Here is an 18,563-nt window from a genome sequence, read left to right on the forward strand (position 1 = left end):
TTATCAAGTGATATTTTCAAATTTCCTGTCAACTTTAAACATTTTTTAACTCAAAAACACAACGGGCCGCTGGATGAATGACTGCCGACGCCCCAGCCACCAGGCTTAGCAGGTTTTCTGGGGGGAAACCTTGCATGATATATCTGTCTTTATTCTCTTCCAGAAGACATTTCCACATCAAACTAACACATACAGTCCCCTAAACATGTAGCACACCCCACTACGTCTACCTATCCATAAGCAAAGTGAGCATTGTGGAATCAGTGAATGGGTCATGTCTTATTTTGATTTTGAGCTCCTTTTGTTTTTTTTTAAGGTTTTGTTGGCTCTAGTGGCCTTTTATTTGAAAGTAGTTTGACAGGAAACAGGGTAATCATAGAGAGGGGGAAGACATGCGGCAAATGTTGCCAGGCCGGGAATCAAACCTGCGACCACCGCCATGAGGACTAAAGCCTCAATACATGGGCCGTGCTTTGCCCCTGCACCACCACAGCACCCTTGAGCTCCTTTTGTGGTCTCCATCCATTCCGTAACAACAAAACTATTTTCAAGACAGCCAACGAAATCAGAGCAATGCGTCTTGTGTTGCACGTCTTTACCTTGACATCTGAATTGTGGGATCAAGCTCGTGGCGTTGCTGTAGTGGTTCTATTATCTTAATTGCTTGTGTTCTGTGTTGCATGCTGGCCTGTGAAGTTGCATCAAATCTGGTGGGTGTTTTGGCCTCATCATAAATCTGATTTGAAAATAAAATCTCTCTGTTTGCAAAGTCTCTGAGCTCTCAACTTGTTTTCAAACTGCACAAAACCCACTGTGAATACAGATGACTTTTGTTCATATTGAAATATGAGTAGGATTGCAGTAGCGTGTAAGGGGAGAAATTAAATTGGTGCGGTACTAATGTAATTTCAATGGGAATAGCATCATCATGCAATGAATAAGAAATCCTTTTAGGGCCAGTACAGGAGACCTGCAAGGCGTAGCCAGGAAGGCTAGGTTGACATTAATGCAGAAGTGGATAGAGTAGCCCAAAATTGTACTGAACTAGAACTATTTCTATTTTTTTTGCTCTAGTGGCCTTTATTAGATAGGTAATTGGCAGGAAAGTTGGTAATGAGAGGAGGGGGAAGACATGCAGCAAAGGTTGCCAAGGCTGGGAATCGAACCTGTGACAGCTGTGTCGAAGACTAAGGCCTTCATATGTGGATTGTGCTTAGCTCCTGCACCACCACAGCACACCCTCAACTAGAACTATTTCAACATATTTTTACTAAAAAGTAAAAAGTAGCTGTCCAATAAATTACTCCACAGTAAGAGTAAAAAAGTATTTGGTAAAAAGGACAAAACATCAATCATTTAATATTTAAAAATGACAACAGATCAAAAATAATAATTCATATACAACATTAACAACTAGCAAAATCAGGGAAAAGAAACAGACCAGACTAAAATGTCACCTGTTTAGATTTACTTTTCAACCATTATAAATAAATGGGACATTTATTATGGTCGATTTTAATGATGGCACTCATGAAAATGTAATGTTTGTTGCTGGTTTCTCAATTGTTGACTGTGCACTGTTTTCTATGAGTTTTTATTTTTGTGTTTTTAAGACATAAAGCACTTTGAACTGCCTTGCTGCTTAAATGGGCTATACCAGAGGTTCCCAAACTGTGGGGCGCGCCCCCTAGGGGGGGGCGCCGTGTTATTGCATGGGGGGCGCGGGAAGCCGTCTGGATGAAAAAAACAAAACATGAACACTGTATGCGCTGGGTTTTTACCTTAGAATGGCCAACTCTCTGTTATTCCTGTCAATTTGATACAGTAGAGGCTTCCACACTTCCCATATTTGCGTCCTCTGTCACTTTTATCAACAGTTAAAACTGTTTAATCCGTTGTTAACATGTTGTAACCTGTTTTTCCGAGCCGCCTTTAAACGCAACATGAGCGCTACGACGCTCGCGCTGGGTTTACACCTGTGAAGGAGACCTGCTGCTGCTGGGCGGAGCTACGTAGGTTTGTGTTAGAATCACAGCAGCAAAACGCAAAGAACTTTTCACAGTTTTTCCCTCCAAACTAACCGACTGAGTTGAGTGAAGCTGTTGGATGCAGGTAATGTTAGCTAAATGATTACTAGCTAATATCAATACAGAACCTTAAGCTTAACAAGTACCTTATCAGCTACCGATGTTGGTGTCTATTTTCAGCTACGTACATTCATTTTGCCCCCAAAAAAGTCGATGCCTCTCACCCCCGTCACACGCGTCGTTTCAACCAGACAGCCATTTGTAATCCATAGGGGGGGGGCGCAGAAAATGTTTGGAAACCACTGGGCTATACAATTAAACTTGATTGATTGATTGAATAATGAGCTCAGCGGCTGTGCAGTTCCACCAGGTGTTTGCTGATTGCTGCTGCCACTAGTCTGAAGGGATTTAGCGGGGAAGTCGTGGGGGAGCGCTGCTCTGTGAGGCGGAAGCTAAGAAACTTGAAGACTGCAGCTTTGTCCTCGAAGGTGGCGCTAGGTCTCCCCCAGGCGTTTTGCACAGCTGAATGGTTGCCGAGGGAGATTAAAGGGTTTATCAAACATGCATGGAAGAATCAAAGCAACACTCCAGCTATGCTTTTGATGAGGAACTAACATTTTAACCTGATGTACAGCTCAAAATAGTTGATTATTCACAATACTGAGCCTTCAAAGACTGTTCTTCACATACGCTCAACATCCAATCTGACAGGAGTTGTAGTTACTTTACAATGAAGAATGGACAAAAAAAAAAGTCTGGTAGAGACTGCGGAGGACTTGCAGCTGGTTCTGCAAAGCCTTGACTGAGCAGGGTTGAATACAAATCACATTCTTTTGATACTTTGAAAACTATGCATTCTTTGACTTCACGTACCAACCCGACAACATGCGTCGAAGCTGCTGGTGGTACTATGACAAAATGTGGAGCAGCTCAGCAGGGATGAATACTTTGCAATGCACCATACATGTTGACATGTTTATCATTAGTTCTGCCAAAAACAGACAAAATGCATTTTGTACGCTTTCCCCCAGCCACAAACGAGTTTACAACTTTCTTTGAAAGCAGCGTGCCTCACTACATGGAAAGTGCATTAACTCTTCAAATACGCTTCATTTTTTCATGTCTTAGCAGGCATTTGACGTTCTCATTGTGACCCAGGACAGAGGTGGAGGTTTTAATGAAATCAGGCTGGCAGGACTGAATTAAATCTTTTCATCCATGCCGGTGTGATTTCAGTGCGGCACTGCTAAGTGACATTTGTGCCATGGCTGGTGGAGCAGACTGGGGGGTGAACATCTGACTCTACCTGACAGTCAGTCCCAGACTCAGTGAAAAACATGAACTCTGGCTGGAAGCACACTGGAAGATAAAGGGGGTAATCTTTACGGTGTTCATGCCTGGTGGATTTAGTGTCTGCATGCGTCCCAGCTTGTGGTTAATACAGGAAATGCACATTAGTCGGACGCTCTGCTGGAAATACGACGCGCGAGCAGCCAGTGCATCCACTAACGGCACAGCCGACTAAACTCATGTTGATTTTAAAACTCAAATACGAAAACCATTTGATTTTTCAATCAGCCAGGAACAGCAGTGATCTGGGCAAAGCAACATGGTTTTCTACACAACAGCAGGACAGTTAAATTGGTTAGCTTGAGCAGAAAGCGCTCAGCGTTGTCAACACAGCAGCTCACTATGGCTACTGCTTCAGAAGCACTGATTTTTTTTAAATCAAGTATTGATTTTTTATCAATGTTTCTGAAGGATTTTTTTGTGTTTTTACAATCTTCAGTCGATATTAAATTTAAACTGAATGCTTTTTTTTTTTTTAGATCAGATAGGACTAACAAAATCTATGTGTTTAAACCAAAAGACTTTGTAAAGATGCAGACTGAAAGGCCTGTCAGCAAGGAAGAAGCCAATCCTCAGATTCCTCAGTTTGTAAATTCACTCAGTGATTAATCCCTTACTCTTCATGTCCAGTGGTCTGATAAATCTAAAGTAGAATATTTTAAAAGTAACAAAACATAAATTCTTGAATTTTTTTCCCTCATTCTGCTACTTAGCAAACAGAAACATGCTGGGTAATCCTAACTGACCGTAAACAGGAAAACTTGAGTCGGTATCAATGTCATACTGGGAGAAAAAGGTGTTTATCTACTAAAAGTGTATGTAAATATCTACTTTGAACCGTCTTTCATAACATTCTCTAATTAATGGCTAAACTTGTCAGTGGTAAATTGTTAAATTGTAACTAAATTCAGGTCTAAATACAAATAATATCATGTGTAACACAAATGTGTTACATGCATAAACCTGATGTTCCTTATAAAAAAAAAAAGCCAATTTAAGCAAAAGTAGTTACTACCATATAGGTTTAAAATGCATGAAAAAATATTGGCACTAATTTCAATTTCCACAGACGCTAAGGTTTATACTGTAACACGCAAAATATTCTCTAAAGATCTGAGCAACAAATCATTTGACGCGCTATATTTTACATTCAAACGCTTTTCTTTCCTGTTTTACTGGAGAACAGCGAACTGTCACAGCATCATTGATTGTATCAACACGCAATTAAATGTTAATGCGGAGATGCGGCTGTGTTGCGGGACGAACTGCATCAACAGTCCCTTTAATTATCGCTGATTGTGATTATAACCTTGCAGATTCTTCTCCGTTTGCCCTCATCTTCATGCAGAGCGTCTGCTCAACTTTATAGAAATCAGCGTAACTTTAGTTTATGCTGAATATACAGCTCTTTTTTTTTCCATGCTGTGATTAGTGTGATTTTCTGAAGTACTAAAATTGCCACTGGAGGCGTTCCATGTACAACAGATTTACAGACAGAGTTGTTTTTTATTTTACAGACAGAGTTTTTTTATTTTATTATTTTATTATTTATCTTGTGTATGTGCTTCTCACCATCCTCCCCTTTGCTCTCTGTTACACTACAGCTTCTGTAAAACAGCAGGGTCTGCCAGGAATGCTCTAGCATCGCCACCACTAATGGTGGATAAACAGTTTTCCTGGAACGGTGAGTTGTTCCTGCGCCATTAATACATTGAGCAGCGTGTTCACCTGGGTGACTGACAGTAATAAGACCTAATTGGTTGTTGTACATACTGCAGCTTTAAGAATGAAATGATAATTTAAGTCTTGGATTAGAGCCTCAGAAAGTCGGAGCAGGGTTTGCTGTCACGTCCAAGGAAACAACATACCACCAAACATAGTCTGAGGAGTTGGGGTGTCAAGAGGGCGACGCCCAAGTAGCGATTGTTCACAGCACTTCTTATGAACATCGTTTAACCTGTACTCTCCATAAGTAAACACCACCTTTAATTCATTCAGTTTAGACTTGAAGCATTACATGTAACATTGATTCCAGATGTACTCTTACATGTTTGTCTTGTAAAATAAACTTGTTTCCACCACATCTCTCTACTGTTGGCGCAAAGAGCAGCCATATTGAAAAGCCAAGTCGGTCTTACAAATCGTAAGTGGGGATAGCTGGAGCTTGTTCCACTTTCAGAGTGAGAAGTGGATTTTTCAGACTTCCTGGTTGGAATTCCCGACTTCCCACTACAACTGGAACGCAGCAAAAAAAAATAGCTGGAGTGTCCTGAAGAAATCTCTGAACAAAAAAACGTCTTAGATTCTGAAAGATTTTTTTGTAAAGCACAATGGGAGAATACTAGCTAATCAAGCTGTGGCATGCTTAAGCTTCCTGGTAAAAAGATTTAAGTCAAAAGGTGCCATTATGAAATATTAGTATGTGGGTATGTACATTTTTACAACAGGATTATTTCACTTTTTTTCCCCTCCGACATGTTTGGTTGTTTTTCATTTGATAAATGTGACACATGCGCAAAAAAAGATTTTCTTGGTCTAATTTTTTTAACATCAAGAAAACCAGGCTTTTTAACAGCTGCATGGACTCCTGAGAGCCGCTGGGTATGAAATATCAGTGTATGGCGCATAGAATGAATAGCAGTTTACTCTGCTAACACAACAAGGCAGCTGAATCAATCACATAAAAAAAAAGCTGGAGTCTCCAAGTGTTTAAGGACTGAGGCGATGAATGTAAACTACGTTTTCTAACTCTTGCTTGATAATGAATAATACGTTAATCAATTTTGCGTAGAGCAATTCTGAATCATTTATATTAACACCGTGGCACAGTTCCAGTATTTCTGAGGATAAGGATGTCTCAATTAGGAACCAAATTCTTTGAATAATCATGATAAAAGATTCATATTCAGACTGTCACGTACCCAGAGGGGGGAAACATGAAAGCGTTTAGAGAAAAATAATAATAGAGAAAAAATAAATAAATGATCATTGGGCTGATATTAATGTTGTGTATGTCAAAGGTCCCCTCTTCTCTGTTTATCTATAAAAAGTCAATGAGACGACCCGGCGGCGCCTCTGGGTTTGTCTGTGTGCAGAGCGAAGGCCAAGCGGGGCCGTTCATCAGAACTCAGGGTTACATCGGAGAGCGGAGTAGCCGCAGTACATCACACTAACAGAGACGCTGTGTCTCTGTTAGCTTGTCCTCCTGGTGGTCAACACTCAACAAAACCCAAGAAAAAATGCATTACAACTGAGATTTATATGCTAGGGCTACATGAAAACATGCAAAAATGTTGCTAAATGTTACAATTGGCACATCTTGTCAAAGTTAATGCATGCAAATGATCTAAAAAGTTTAACGTGTTAATGCTGCGTAACACAGAGTAATTTACCTATTTTGACCTGAAAGCCTCTCTTTTGCGGAGGGTCACTTAGTTCAAAGCAGCGTGTTACACAGGCTTGTACTGCGGTCAATGATCCAGAGTAACAAACGCGAGTGAAAAGTTGATGGAGGAGAGTTTGTGTGCTCAGCGGTAAATTTCACCGATTATTGTAACGGTGAATTATCCTCCCACCAAAGCGCAACAAGTTCTTAGTTAACATTTCTAAATTAACACTTGAAACAAAATGACTTTTTTTTTTAAAGCTCCCCGAGTATGAAAACCTGGAAAACTGAGACGTTTAGCTTGACACAATAGAACTTTTTTAAAGCATTTTTTAAGAAGTTAATTTTTACATTTCAAGCTTAAAAAGTTGAGCATTAGTCGTAATTAATCACAGCTGTAGAGTGTGATTAATCACAAAAAATTTTGACTCTACTGACAGCACTCATCTTTCGGTAAACAAATACTTATCATCAGGTGTCCTTCTGCTTTAAAGCGAGTGTGTTTGCTCATCATTTCCATCTCCACAACATGGTTTTAAATGCATCTGGCTGGATCCTCTATTTAGGTAGAGGAACAGCTCAGTTGTAGCTCCTAATGACTTTTCCAGAGCATCCTAATGCCCCCCTAAAACATTTTCCGCTGCATTAATCTACAAGCATCACCAAATATATTACTAGCATTTAAAGCCTGGATAAATGGTACTTATATGATTAGCTAAGATTTATTGCCGTCCAAGCAGCTATTTTGGATTCAGAGGCAGATCTTCTGATGTGCTTCGGACTGTGGTGGGATGTAGCAAAATACAAGTACTTTAGTACATTTTTCAAGTATCTGTAGTTTACTTGAGCAGATTTAATCGCAGGTACTTTCGACTTTTACCTTCAGTACCTAAAGTATTTTCAAAAGCAAGTACTTTTACTAAAGTAAAAATGTTAATATGGTACATTTTTGTCAGTTTTTTGTACCGTTACTTAAAATTACAGATGTGTTTGCTTTACACCAGATGTAACGACATTCATGCCTTCCAAAATATGATTTTCTTTACTTTAGGGTCCAAACTGTTGATCTTTAAATCCACTTCCAGTTACAGATCTGGCTGCACTCAGGAGAGCAGCTATTTAAACTGAATCATTAAAATACGGTTCATTACAGTTAATTCAAGATTTAACATAGCTCTAGTTTTTATAGATATACTTTGGTTTGGATAGTTTTTGTATTTCGTCAAAATGTGATTTTACTCGGGTCATCTTTGCCTGTGATTAAAATCAGTCTGATAATCTGAATCATTAACTGTAATTTTAAAAAAAGGCAATAATCTGTAAGAAAGGGAAAATAGTTTTCCACAGCACTGTATTTGTCTCCATCAGATTGCAAAAAGAGTCATTAAAAGAAATGTGTGTCCTCGTTGTCTCCTCCTGATTAAACCAAAATGCATAAATACCCAAACCATAGTGCAGCCTGTGTGTTTTTGCCCCCAGTCACACACCAAACACTGATGAATGGAGTGGCGTCAGAAAAGAAGACAAACATGCAGCTTCAGGTTTTTTTTTTCTCTAGATATTATGAGGGCAGCTCCACAGAAAAATCAGCCTCAGATGCATTTTTGCTGGATGAACTTGTGAACCTGAGCGTTTATTTGTGTGCAGGCGAGTGAGAGCCCGTCCACGTGGATTTGTGTGGAAGGACTGGTCTGATGACATTATCAGGGCTGATTATCTGCTCTGTAATTGCCTGCCGCTGACACGGCAGAGAGGCTGATACGGCCGCAGAATAAACAAGACCGTTAACAAGAACGAGGCGCCGGTTTCCACTGGGAACCGCCAGGCGTCTGGGCCGAAGGAAAAAGACGGAGGGGCAGGAAATTAAAGCGTCGAGTAGGGAGGCAGAGAAAATATGATGGTGTTGGGACCCTCCCCCCTCCCCCATCATTTCTGTATTCATGACAAAACATTACGTTGTTTTGGGCTCAGAAACTATCTCTAAACCATTAATTTAAATTTCTGCCTAAAGTTTTGATTGTTTTCATCATGACGAATATGTCAACAACAAGCCACACCACATTGTCGGCTATCCTGCTAACATTTTTGCCAACGCCATTAGTTGAATTTAGAAGTAGAAGATTGATAGTTATCAGAAGGATCCGTTTAGGGTCTGTATTGACATCCAAGGGAACTGCAGAGTTGTTAAATCGAACGAGTCGAACTGCTGATTGTTTAAATGAGTTTCTGCTGTCAGATATACGGCTTTATTGGAGTTTGATCTGGAAAAAAAAGGCCTTAAACTTAGCCACAAAATTACTTGTTAATAGTTTAATTTATCGAGCGCTTCTGCTCTGAAACATTATTTTAATCATTCATGAGCAGAAGCTACACAGAGAGTCCACTGAAAGCAGACAAAAACCAACAAAATCCACTCAAGTAACCTACCAAAATAAAAAGTTTACTGATTTGTTTAAAACTTTGATGTGTATCAAGCATAGGATATTTGTGTAACTTTTATGAAGAATGTTTTTTACATATTTCTTAAAATATTTCTTGAAGTCGTCACCGTGTCGTGACAGTTTGTTATGAGACAGATAATCTGTGAAAAGATCAATTTCCTACGATTGCTGTCTGAAGAAACGCACCTCTCCCAGCTAAAACCAACCAATCAGAAGGCGGGTCTTAGTGCTGTCAATCAACTTTGTGTACACGCTACTAAATGTGTTAGTGGCAGAGAAATGGCTTATCGTGACAGGAAAAACATTTATCCATCGTCATCGGTGGCTATGCTAACTAGAGCCCGATAGAAGGATGAGGTGGGGGATGAGCAGCGCCACACTAAGGGGTGATTGACAGCGCTAGGGCTCATCTGCTGGCTCTGATTGTGTTGTGATCTGTGTTTTCTGTGTATTTATTTTGAAGTTTTTCTGTTTATTAGCCTGTTCCCCTGTTGATTGATGCCAGCTGTGTCTCGATTCTTTGATTACCCTCCCAGTGTATTTAGTCCCACCTGTTGTCTTTGTCTCTTGTCGGATCCTCGTCCTGTGTTCGTTGTGCTCCCCGTTGTTCTGTCCCGTTGACATTTAACATTAAATTCATCATCATCTTCATCACAACCTGGGTCTGCCTGCGTCTCTCCTCACCACCTCATCCACACATCATGACAGTTTGGTTGTTTCTAGATTGCCCTCAGAGAGCTTTTTTTTTCATAGATTATCTCTCATACCACACTATCACAACATAGTGACAGTTTCAACAAATGTGGAAAAAGTATGTTTTTATAAAAAGTTACATACCACAGCCTAATAAATGAAATCATTTGAAACATGTAGTTTGTATTGGATTATCTCTGTCTGCTATGAAAGTCTTTAGACATCATCTTAAAATTTTCCTGCTTAATGTGAAAGATGTTACTTCTTATGAGTAAGAAAAGAGACAGACAGAAAACAGATGAATAGACAGACTAATCAACAAAAGTAAGAAAGGCACATTAAGAGTCTGAAGCTCAAGATGTTAAAGAGGCAGGGGGGGGAACGTTGAATAATCCAGACAAAGAAAAGGTCCCTAAAGAGAGAGCCATCAGAGAGTGGAAGGAAGCTCCTGTAAATATGAGAAACTATCCCCAGTGAAATGCAGCATATGGGTCGATTAGAAGCATCTCTAGAGTATTTCGAGGCAGGCTGCTGGGGTTTGCAGGCTCTCCTGAACAAGCCATTGTTTAAAGATCAAGACGGATACGGAAGCTAAAACCTGAAGAACTAGTTACCGTAGCATATTTCTCTCTTTGCATGTTACAGATGAAAACAGCTGTTTTCATACACTGGATAAAACAACACAATATTTTTTTTCTGTCTGAAACTGAATCAGACTAAACTTCGGTGTCAAGTCAAGTTTATCTGTATAGCATATTTCTGCAACAAGATAAATCAACATCATAAAAACATCCTGCATTGACCAATTATGAAACATGAAATAAACATTATGTTTTGTCAAAACCCATCATCAAAATCGTCAAGCAAATACACACAAATATGTTGATTAATGTTTCACTTACTGCTAACCAGAGGCAACTCTAAACAGTTTCAGTATTAGCCTCCAGTTAAAGGTTTCAGTTTTCTGGAGGTTTGTTCCAGATTTACGGTTCATAGAAGCTGAATGCTGTCTCTCCAGGTTTGGTTCTAGTTCTAGGGATGCAAACTTTTAATGCAAAGTTGCTCTAAAAGTTGCATTGAAAGTCCATTAAAAGTGCCAACTTTGCATTAAATTATCATAATTTACAAAATCATGTAAAGTTGGTACTTTTAATGGACTTTTAAAGCAACTTTGCATTAAAAGTGTCATTATTTACCAAATGACACTTCATGGCAACTGTCATAAACATTCAAAAAGACTTCTTTATGTTCATGACAGGTGTTATGTCATGTTTATGATGGTGTCATGTCAGTCTTATGCACACCCCTTCAAATAAAGTGTTACCTTATAAAGTGTACGTAAATATTTGGTTTCAACCATAGAATATCAAGTGTTTGCTACAAAACACATGTCAGGTGATATTAGATACTCAATGATGATATTATTGAAAGGGGCAGGACTATGTAAAAATGACTTCACGTCATGTTGTAATGTTGTTCCCTCATCATAAACATACCTGGAGTGTTGACTTCCTGAAGGTGGAGTTTCAGAAAGAGCTGGAGTGTCTGAAAGAGACACTTCAAGGCATTAAATTGCAAAGTCAATTTTCTTTTACATCGTATTTGATATATAGTCAAAGCATTTTCATAACAATTGAAGGTAACAGTTACTTCATCGTGCTATGAAATGATTCAATGTGGCAGGAAAACACATAATACTGCCCCTTTAAAATCTTCTAAATCAATTCCATAATGGAGGACTGCCAACTCTTGCTACTATTCTTTACCTCAGAGTAAAACCACAGGAGTCAACTCCTTGTTTCACAGAAGAAGACAAAAAAAAAAGCTGTCAATTTTCCTGGCAACGACTGTGTTTATTTACTGTAATCACTGTAATATCTCAAGATGAATGAGTTCAAGATTTATTGATGTCAAAATGCCACACGCCGCAGCTTTAATTAGCTGGGCAAGATTAAAAACACCACTTTTTCAGCCATGAAAGGCTTCCTTCAAAAATGCTTGGGCAAAATCGACTGGCATTCAGGTGAAATTATCAGTTTACCCCGTCTGGCTGTGCTGCTTCAAAAGATGAAGCATGGCGCGCTCTCAGCGTTTTGGCTCCCCGTGAATCCGCGCTGTCAGAAACATAGATACGGCATAACAAGATGATGGACGCGTTACACAGGCTGCATATTGAAAGATAATAAAGGCAGCTGAAGCATCCGTCTTAGTCATCTCGGTTCAGCGGTGTGTGTGTGTGTATGTGTGTGTGCGTGTGTGCGCGTGTGTGCGCATGTGTGTGTGCGTGTGTGTGTGTGTGTGTGTGTGTGTGTGTGTGTGTGTTTGGTATAAGTTGGCCCCGGTGGTCGCTGCAGCTGAGATCCTGAAATGTTATTTTAGCACATCAACTTCAGAGGCGGGAAAGACTGGGATGTTTTTTTTTTTTTTTTTTTTTCATGTTTTCGGTCTCAATTTGCATGTCTGCCTATTTTTGCAATGTGCTGATGTAGGGCTACATTATGTCTCTAAGTACTTTCATAAATGCAGCAGCTTCACTAACGAAGACTGATAACACGTCCCCAGCATGACTGGATCTGAAAAAACAAAGATATCTCATCTCTTCCCGTCCTTTCATCCCTCCTCACATGAATCCTCTGACTTTCTACCTGCGCCTTCCTTTTGTTTCCTTCACACGTTTCTCTGAGATGGTGTTACCAGTGAGATAAAAGATGAAAACTTAGTAGTTCCCAGTTACTCCAGTGCCACCATGAGGCTAGATATTGTGGTTTCCCCTTTAGTATCCAAACAGCTACAGCACAGCACTTTAAATCTGAGGCACACGTTGTCTACTACTATAGGTTCAAACACCTAGTGCTGCTTCTAACTTTTCTTTACTCTGATCCATTAACCGAATTTTTTTCCTCAGTTTTTTCAATGATTATGTTCCTTTAAAAAGTGGTTTTATTCATTTCTTTTTGTATTTTTTCAAAAAATACTTTTCGTATGAAAAATAAAATGTTAAACACAGGTACTGCTCTTTAAAGTATAAATTATGCATACACAAAGTGCTCAGTGGCATCAAGCTGTTAAGATTTCTGAATTTACAAGTAAACGGACGTCACCACTGACTCTTATATTCAAACCCATCCCCCGGGCCCAGGTCCGTCTCCGTCCTAGTCAGAACAGCCTTGATAAGACAAATGATGGTTCAGTCCTAAAGAGCTGAGCACAGATCGGCGCTGTATCGATTCCAGGACTCAGAGCCCAGATGTGAGATGATGACACTTAAGTGTAACGCCAACAAACACGCAGTCCTCCAACCCACTAATTACATCCTTCAGGTGGTTGTTTTTCCCTTCCAGCTGTAAAATTACTGGCAGACTAACAGCACTGGACTGATTGTGAGTGCAGCTGGTAGACGCTCTAAACCACCTTCTCTTCATATAGTATAGCACGAGTTACGTTTCCACTGAAAGTAAAATCGCACAAATTAGAATTATGTAAATAATTTTGCTTAATCAAGACACAGCAATTTCAAGAACTGACGTTTTTTTTCTCTAGGATGAGGTGTTTTGTTTTTTTGTTTTTTTTGGCTCTATCAAATGTACTGTATTTCTCATAACTGCAACAGAAACACAATTCGTATGGCGCGCGTCATGTGATCAAAAATCCGGTATTATCACTGGCGGGAGAGATGGCGAAGACAACTGGAAGTGATAGGAGGAGGAAGAGGAGGCATGTTTTATTGGTTTACTGTGTGAACAAACATTTACGTGTGATTTTAATTGAGTTTCTTATTGGTTAGAAACACCACAAATTGTGAAATTGGTTGTTTTTTTCCCCCACATTAGTGAGTTATCAACATTTTGCGCACATTTGTAATGGAAATGCAGCTACTGCCTACATGATCTGAAGCAAGTCAGTCATATGTCTGTATACATCTACATATCTGCTATATAAACTTCTTTGAATCCTGGTGTTTGCATGTTCTCCCTGAGTATGGGTCAGCACTTTGCCCCCTTTCGTATCTTCATCGGCCGTTTCATACCCCGTGTCTTTAGGTACAAAAAAAAGCACTTTTGTGAAGAATGTTTCAGGTTGACCATGGCTCAATTCATGCCTGCCAAGATGAGGTTTTCATTTTTATACCTGCTCTGCAGAGCTGGCCCAAGGTCATAGGATGCCCTCGGCAGAATTTCAGCTTACAGTAAAGCCCACAAGGCACCTCAACATTCCTCATGCTTGATGATTTATGTATTCTGCACTAACACCACTTGTTTGCAGTTACTTGGAGAGCCAACAAAAAAAATTAATAACTATATGATGCAATCGTATTAGTCATATCACAGTGTTTAATAAATTAAAAACAGTCTTGCAAATATCCCAAGTGTGTTGAGTATTTAATTTCCTCAGTAATTGTTGAATGTTCTCATGAAGTAGTGTGCATGAAAATGAAAAACTGTGATCAAACAAGGCAGTCCTTCATGTCGTTCTCTCTTTGGCATAGAAATTCTGATTTCAAGCGACTTTTGATGGCATTTGAGTATTTCGAGAATTTCTGTCATGAAGTGCAATTACATATGATGGTTTACTTGGAACGTTTTTTTTGTTTTTTTTTGTTACTTTTCATGTTAAAGAAACTCAGATACATGTTTAAAAAAATCCTTATGAATATTTAAAATAACAAGGAACTGAACCACAGTTAATCCAAATCCAGGGCACAATGACATGATCGAAAGATAAAACAATAAAATTACATTTTTCAGCTCAGACCAGATATTTTTTTGGCATTCAATCAGGAAAAAAAAAAATCAATTTTAGTTTTTTTATGACTGTTAAAATTATTCTATTTGTTAAATGCCAGAGTGAAGAGAGAGGCGTTGTCTTTGTTTTCATAATCAAAGTTTGACAAAAAAACTGATATGCGTTAATACAGTAAGAGAAAGCCCAGATATTGGGCTTTGTAGGCTTTTGAGAGCTTAATTCACAGCAGCTGAGGTCGGCTGTAGCGTACTTTGAGGCAAACGTACTGCTTCCTTATCTGACATCATAAAAAATTCAAAGAGATGAGTCAAAATATCAGGAAGAGAACATCGGACTTCTAAGAATCAAATTTTTAGATGCCATTACCCACAGTAAAGTGAGTCCTGCATACAAGCTTGCAGGCGATTTCACCTGATAATATCAATGATATACATTGAAGTACAAGGATAGAGACAAAATGGTTGCATGCAGGAATGAACTATAAATTATTCCAAAGCCCTTTATTACTTTTTATTTCAACAAGTCAGTCTTTTTACGATCACTAGAAGAATAAAAACATACTGAGGCCCATAAACCCAACATGCCTGCCAAACTGCTACACTGTCCTTATGCTGCCAGTGAATTAAAACCCATTTAAAATTTAATCAGACTGAATTGTGTGTATTACTTTACAGCAGACATCTCTCTTAAAGCACATATTGTGTTTGAAAGGAAATACTTCTTGATAAGCTTGGCGTTTTACACGTAGCTGAATTGGTTCCTTTCTCTTTTGTCTCAATACAGTTCAATGACAGACTTCACACAGTATATGTTGCACCACTCATATAAAATAAACATCCATCCCTTCATTCCTCTGATGCCAACTTGAGTTATAACTAAGTCATGACTTAGTTATAACTAGGATGGTTTGGTTTGAGTTTAGTTTTGGAGGTTCTCTGACTAAACTCAGCTGGTGTTTCCGCCACATTCATCTTTAGATCACCCAGCTCTGTTAGCGTTGATGATAATGAAGCCAGTCCCCCACAGCAGTTATTGTGCTTACCTAATAATGATGACAAACTGAGGGTCTGTGCGATAACAAACTGGTCGAAAGAGGCTTGAGCAAGGAGTCGGTCAGTTTTTGAGAACGGTAAACCGCTTTGGTTTTTAAAATGCCTCATCAAAGATGCATGCCACACTTTTCAGATTTTTATCCATCAAAAAGTAAATCATGCATCTTATTCCTTCCACTTAAATATAAAAGATTTTTTGTTGATTTGTCAAATAAACCCCCCCAATAAAACACACTGTTGGTAGTGTGAATACTTTTGCCAGGCACTGTAAACATCTTTCTAGGTCAAATTTTCAAAGAGCTTTCTTATTTTTTTAATCATGATTTATCCTCTGCCGACGATCATGTGGGATCATTTGTGGAGTCCCAACAGATGAATGAACAAACAAGAGACATTCTTAATGTTTAACAGAGATGCCAACATCAGTACACTTTATATTTTCAAAGATATCGGGTCAGAAAAGGGATGTTTACAGAAAATCACTTCCCCTGTTGACTAATTACAGAACAACAAAAGTGCCTCTGCTTATCACAACCTAATGCTCCAGTGAAATTAAACGTGTGTGGCCCAGTGGCAAAATATCCCTGAATGACAGAGTGCATTCAGGGATTAGTTTTATCAAAGGCGAATTTACATGTTGAGTTGAGGCTTTAGAACAATGGGAGACACTGATGTGCAACCTTCCATTTCAATAACATTGGGGCTGCATGGTATTTTTATAAACATTATTTATGTACTCGCATTTTCTCTTGAATTGTAATTTACAAAAATCACTCCACAAACTGATTTGCACACACTTTTAAGAGCACCGCAAACACATGGTTGCATTAAATCACCTTTCCTTCTCACCTTCCCTCTCTCTAGTCTACATTTTGAATTTTCATTGGAAGCATGTCGTTTCTAGCTTTAAACATCACCTTTAAATTGTAGGAAATCCATACATTTTCTAATGTGTAATTTTATTTAAAAAAAAACAATAAGAAGAACCGACATTTGTTTCCATCTTGTTTCTATTTGCAGAGAAAGGGAAGAGGATAGGTTTGATTATGTGGTTCTGTCGTATCACAGTGATAGTGATGCAGAACAGGGTGCTTAACTGAAGCAGAGCAACAATGTAGGAGGTGCAGTTGCTTCAGACACTGTGTCCAAGTGCAGGAAAATACATATAACATTGGTAAATATCAGTTATCGGCCATAACAGCAGTTTATCTATGCATCCATAAACGTGGGATTGGTGGATGAAGTGTTATATCTACCTCCATTGGTCATTGAGTGGGGAACAACCTGCACAGGTCACCAGACTGTTACACTCAAACCAATGGTCAGTTTAGACCAATTAATAGCAACTGCGATTCTACTCTCTTTTAGTTTCTTGCTCTGTTGGCTGCATTCCCATTGGTCTCAACTTTGCCATTCCTCCTCATTCCCTCTCTCTCTCTTCCACAGCCCTGTTGTTAGCTGATGGTAAGTTACCATCCCTCCTCTGTCTGCATCCTCACTAACCTGCTTCCTGTGATGTGTGGGTTGTGCCTAAATGGTTTGAAATTACTACTTCTCAGGGTCGTACAGAGATAAGACACTAGGTAGAGCTAAAGGACCTGCCCATTTTTCCTCTGAACAAAAGGAGCCCTTCTGAAATCTTTATTTTTTTTTACAGTGTAGTGTGTGACCTGCAATTAATCTCATACTACTAAGACAGCTAGCGTTCCAAAAGCCACACAAGCTGCCCTTTCTTGATACCTGAGCACCTTCCCATCAAAATGCAAACTGCATGCCACTGCTAATTTTACTTGATGTTTCTGTGTTAAAAATGTAAAAGGTTCACTGCAAAACCACAAAATCTTACCAAGTAATTTTGGTCTTGTTTCTAGTGCAAATATCTACACTTGAAATAAGACAAAATGAACATCTAAGTAGTTTTCCAACAAGATATAGGAGTTTGTTTTGAGTCAGTAATTCCTTAATTTTGATGAAAGCATTCTTGTTACATTGGCAGATTATCTAACTTACAACAAGATATTTTTGCCATGTTATGAGTGAAATAATCTGCCAGTGGAGCTAGCACTTTCTCATCAATATTATGGAATCACTGACTTAAAACAAATGCCTCTATCTGCTGAGAAGTTAGTTTTTTATTCATTTAGTTTTATTTCAAGAGTAGATATTTGCACTAGAAACAAGAGCAAAATTTCTTGGTAAGATTTTGTGGTTTTGCAGTGTTCAACATAAATAAGCTGCAACCAAATCAGTTTTGAATACAGCCTTTTTGCTGCTTTTTATGTTACAAATCAATCACACCCCTTTTATAAACAGTATCAATAAGCCAACACTGGATTTGGGCCTAATTTGAAATCCATGTTATCCTGCCAAGTCAACACTTGATAACCAGCGAGATAATTTTTTTTTTTTTTTAAATCAGCATTTTTTGCTATTAGAAATTTAATTACCTACGTTTAATTGCATTATTATTAAATTCCTTCTCCTTGTCATGTAGCAGCGCAGCTCAGAGCGAGAGGACGGCTGCACAATCAAATTTTTAGGACAAGCGAGAGATATCCCGTGAGGGTGACGGCACACACCGTCTTTTGGGTGTGGAATTGACTTTTGCTTGAAAGTGCGTGCGTGTGCTAAGGAGCTACGACATTTTTATGCATGCCTCTGTGTGCGCTCTCTCTCAGATACGCCCTCCTATCAGTAGAGGGCCGGCTGTGATCTTTAATGGTGGTGTTAATATTTAATGGTAAGCGTGTTGTCAGCAAAGAGCAGCAGGCTGGGACTCGGGGCTCGTATAAAAAGATGACAAGTTCCCCGCGCCAGGTGGCTCAGTCGGCGGGGGGAGAGAGACGAAGGGATGAGAGGCGTTCGGATCCGT

The 18,563-nt window shown here is 39.1% G+C and overlaps 1 protein-coding gene across 2 annotated transcripts in view; it reads left to right on the forward strand.

Moving 5' to 3' along the window:
- Positions 1 to 18,563, forward strand: part of LOC106937766 (sodium/calcium exchanger 3-like) — a 42,423-nt gene that overhangs the window by 14,127 nt on the left and 9,733 nt on the right. Inside the window, exon 2 of one of the 2 annotated variants that reach the window (XM_015019437.1) lies at positions 17,138 to 17,155. The exons of the other annotated variant lie outside the window; for it this stretch is intronic. Coding sequence (XP_014874923.1) covers positions 17,138 to 17,155 — 18 coding nt within the window. The remainder of the gene's footprint in view (positions 1 to 17,137; positions 17,156 to 18,563) is intronic. 2 annotated transcript variants of the gene reach the window in all.

The sequence above is a fragment of the Poecilia latipinna genome, unplaced genomic scaffold (assembly GCF_001443285.1).
Source record: "Poecilia latipinna isolate Pla-1442-1.1 unplaced genomic scaffold, P_latipinna-1.0 Scaffold2433, whole genome shotgun sequence".
Lineage (NCBI taxonomy): Eukaryota > Metazoa > Chordata > Actinopteri > Cyprinodontiformes > Poeciliidae > Poecilia > Poecilia latipinna.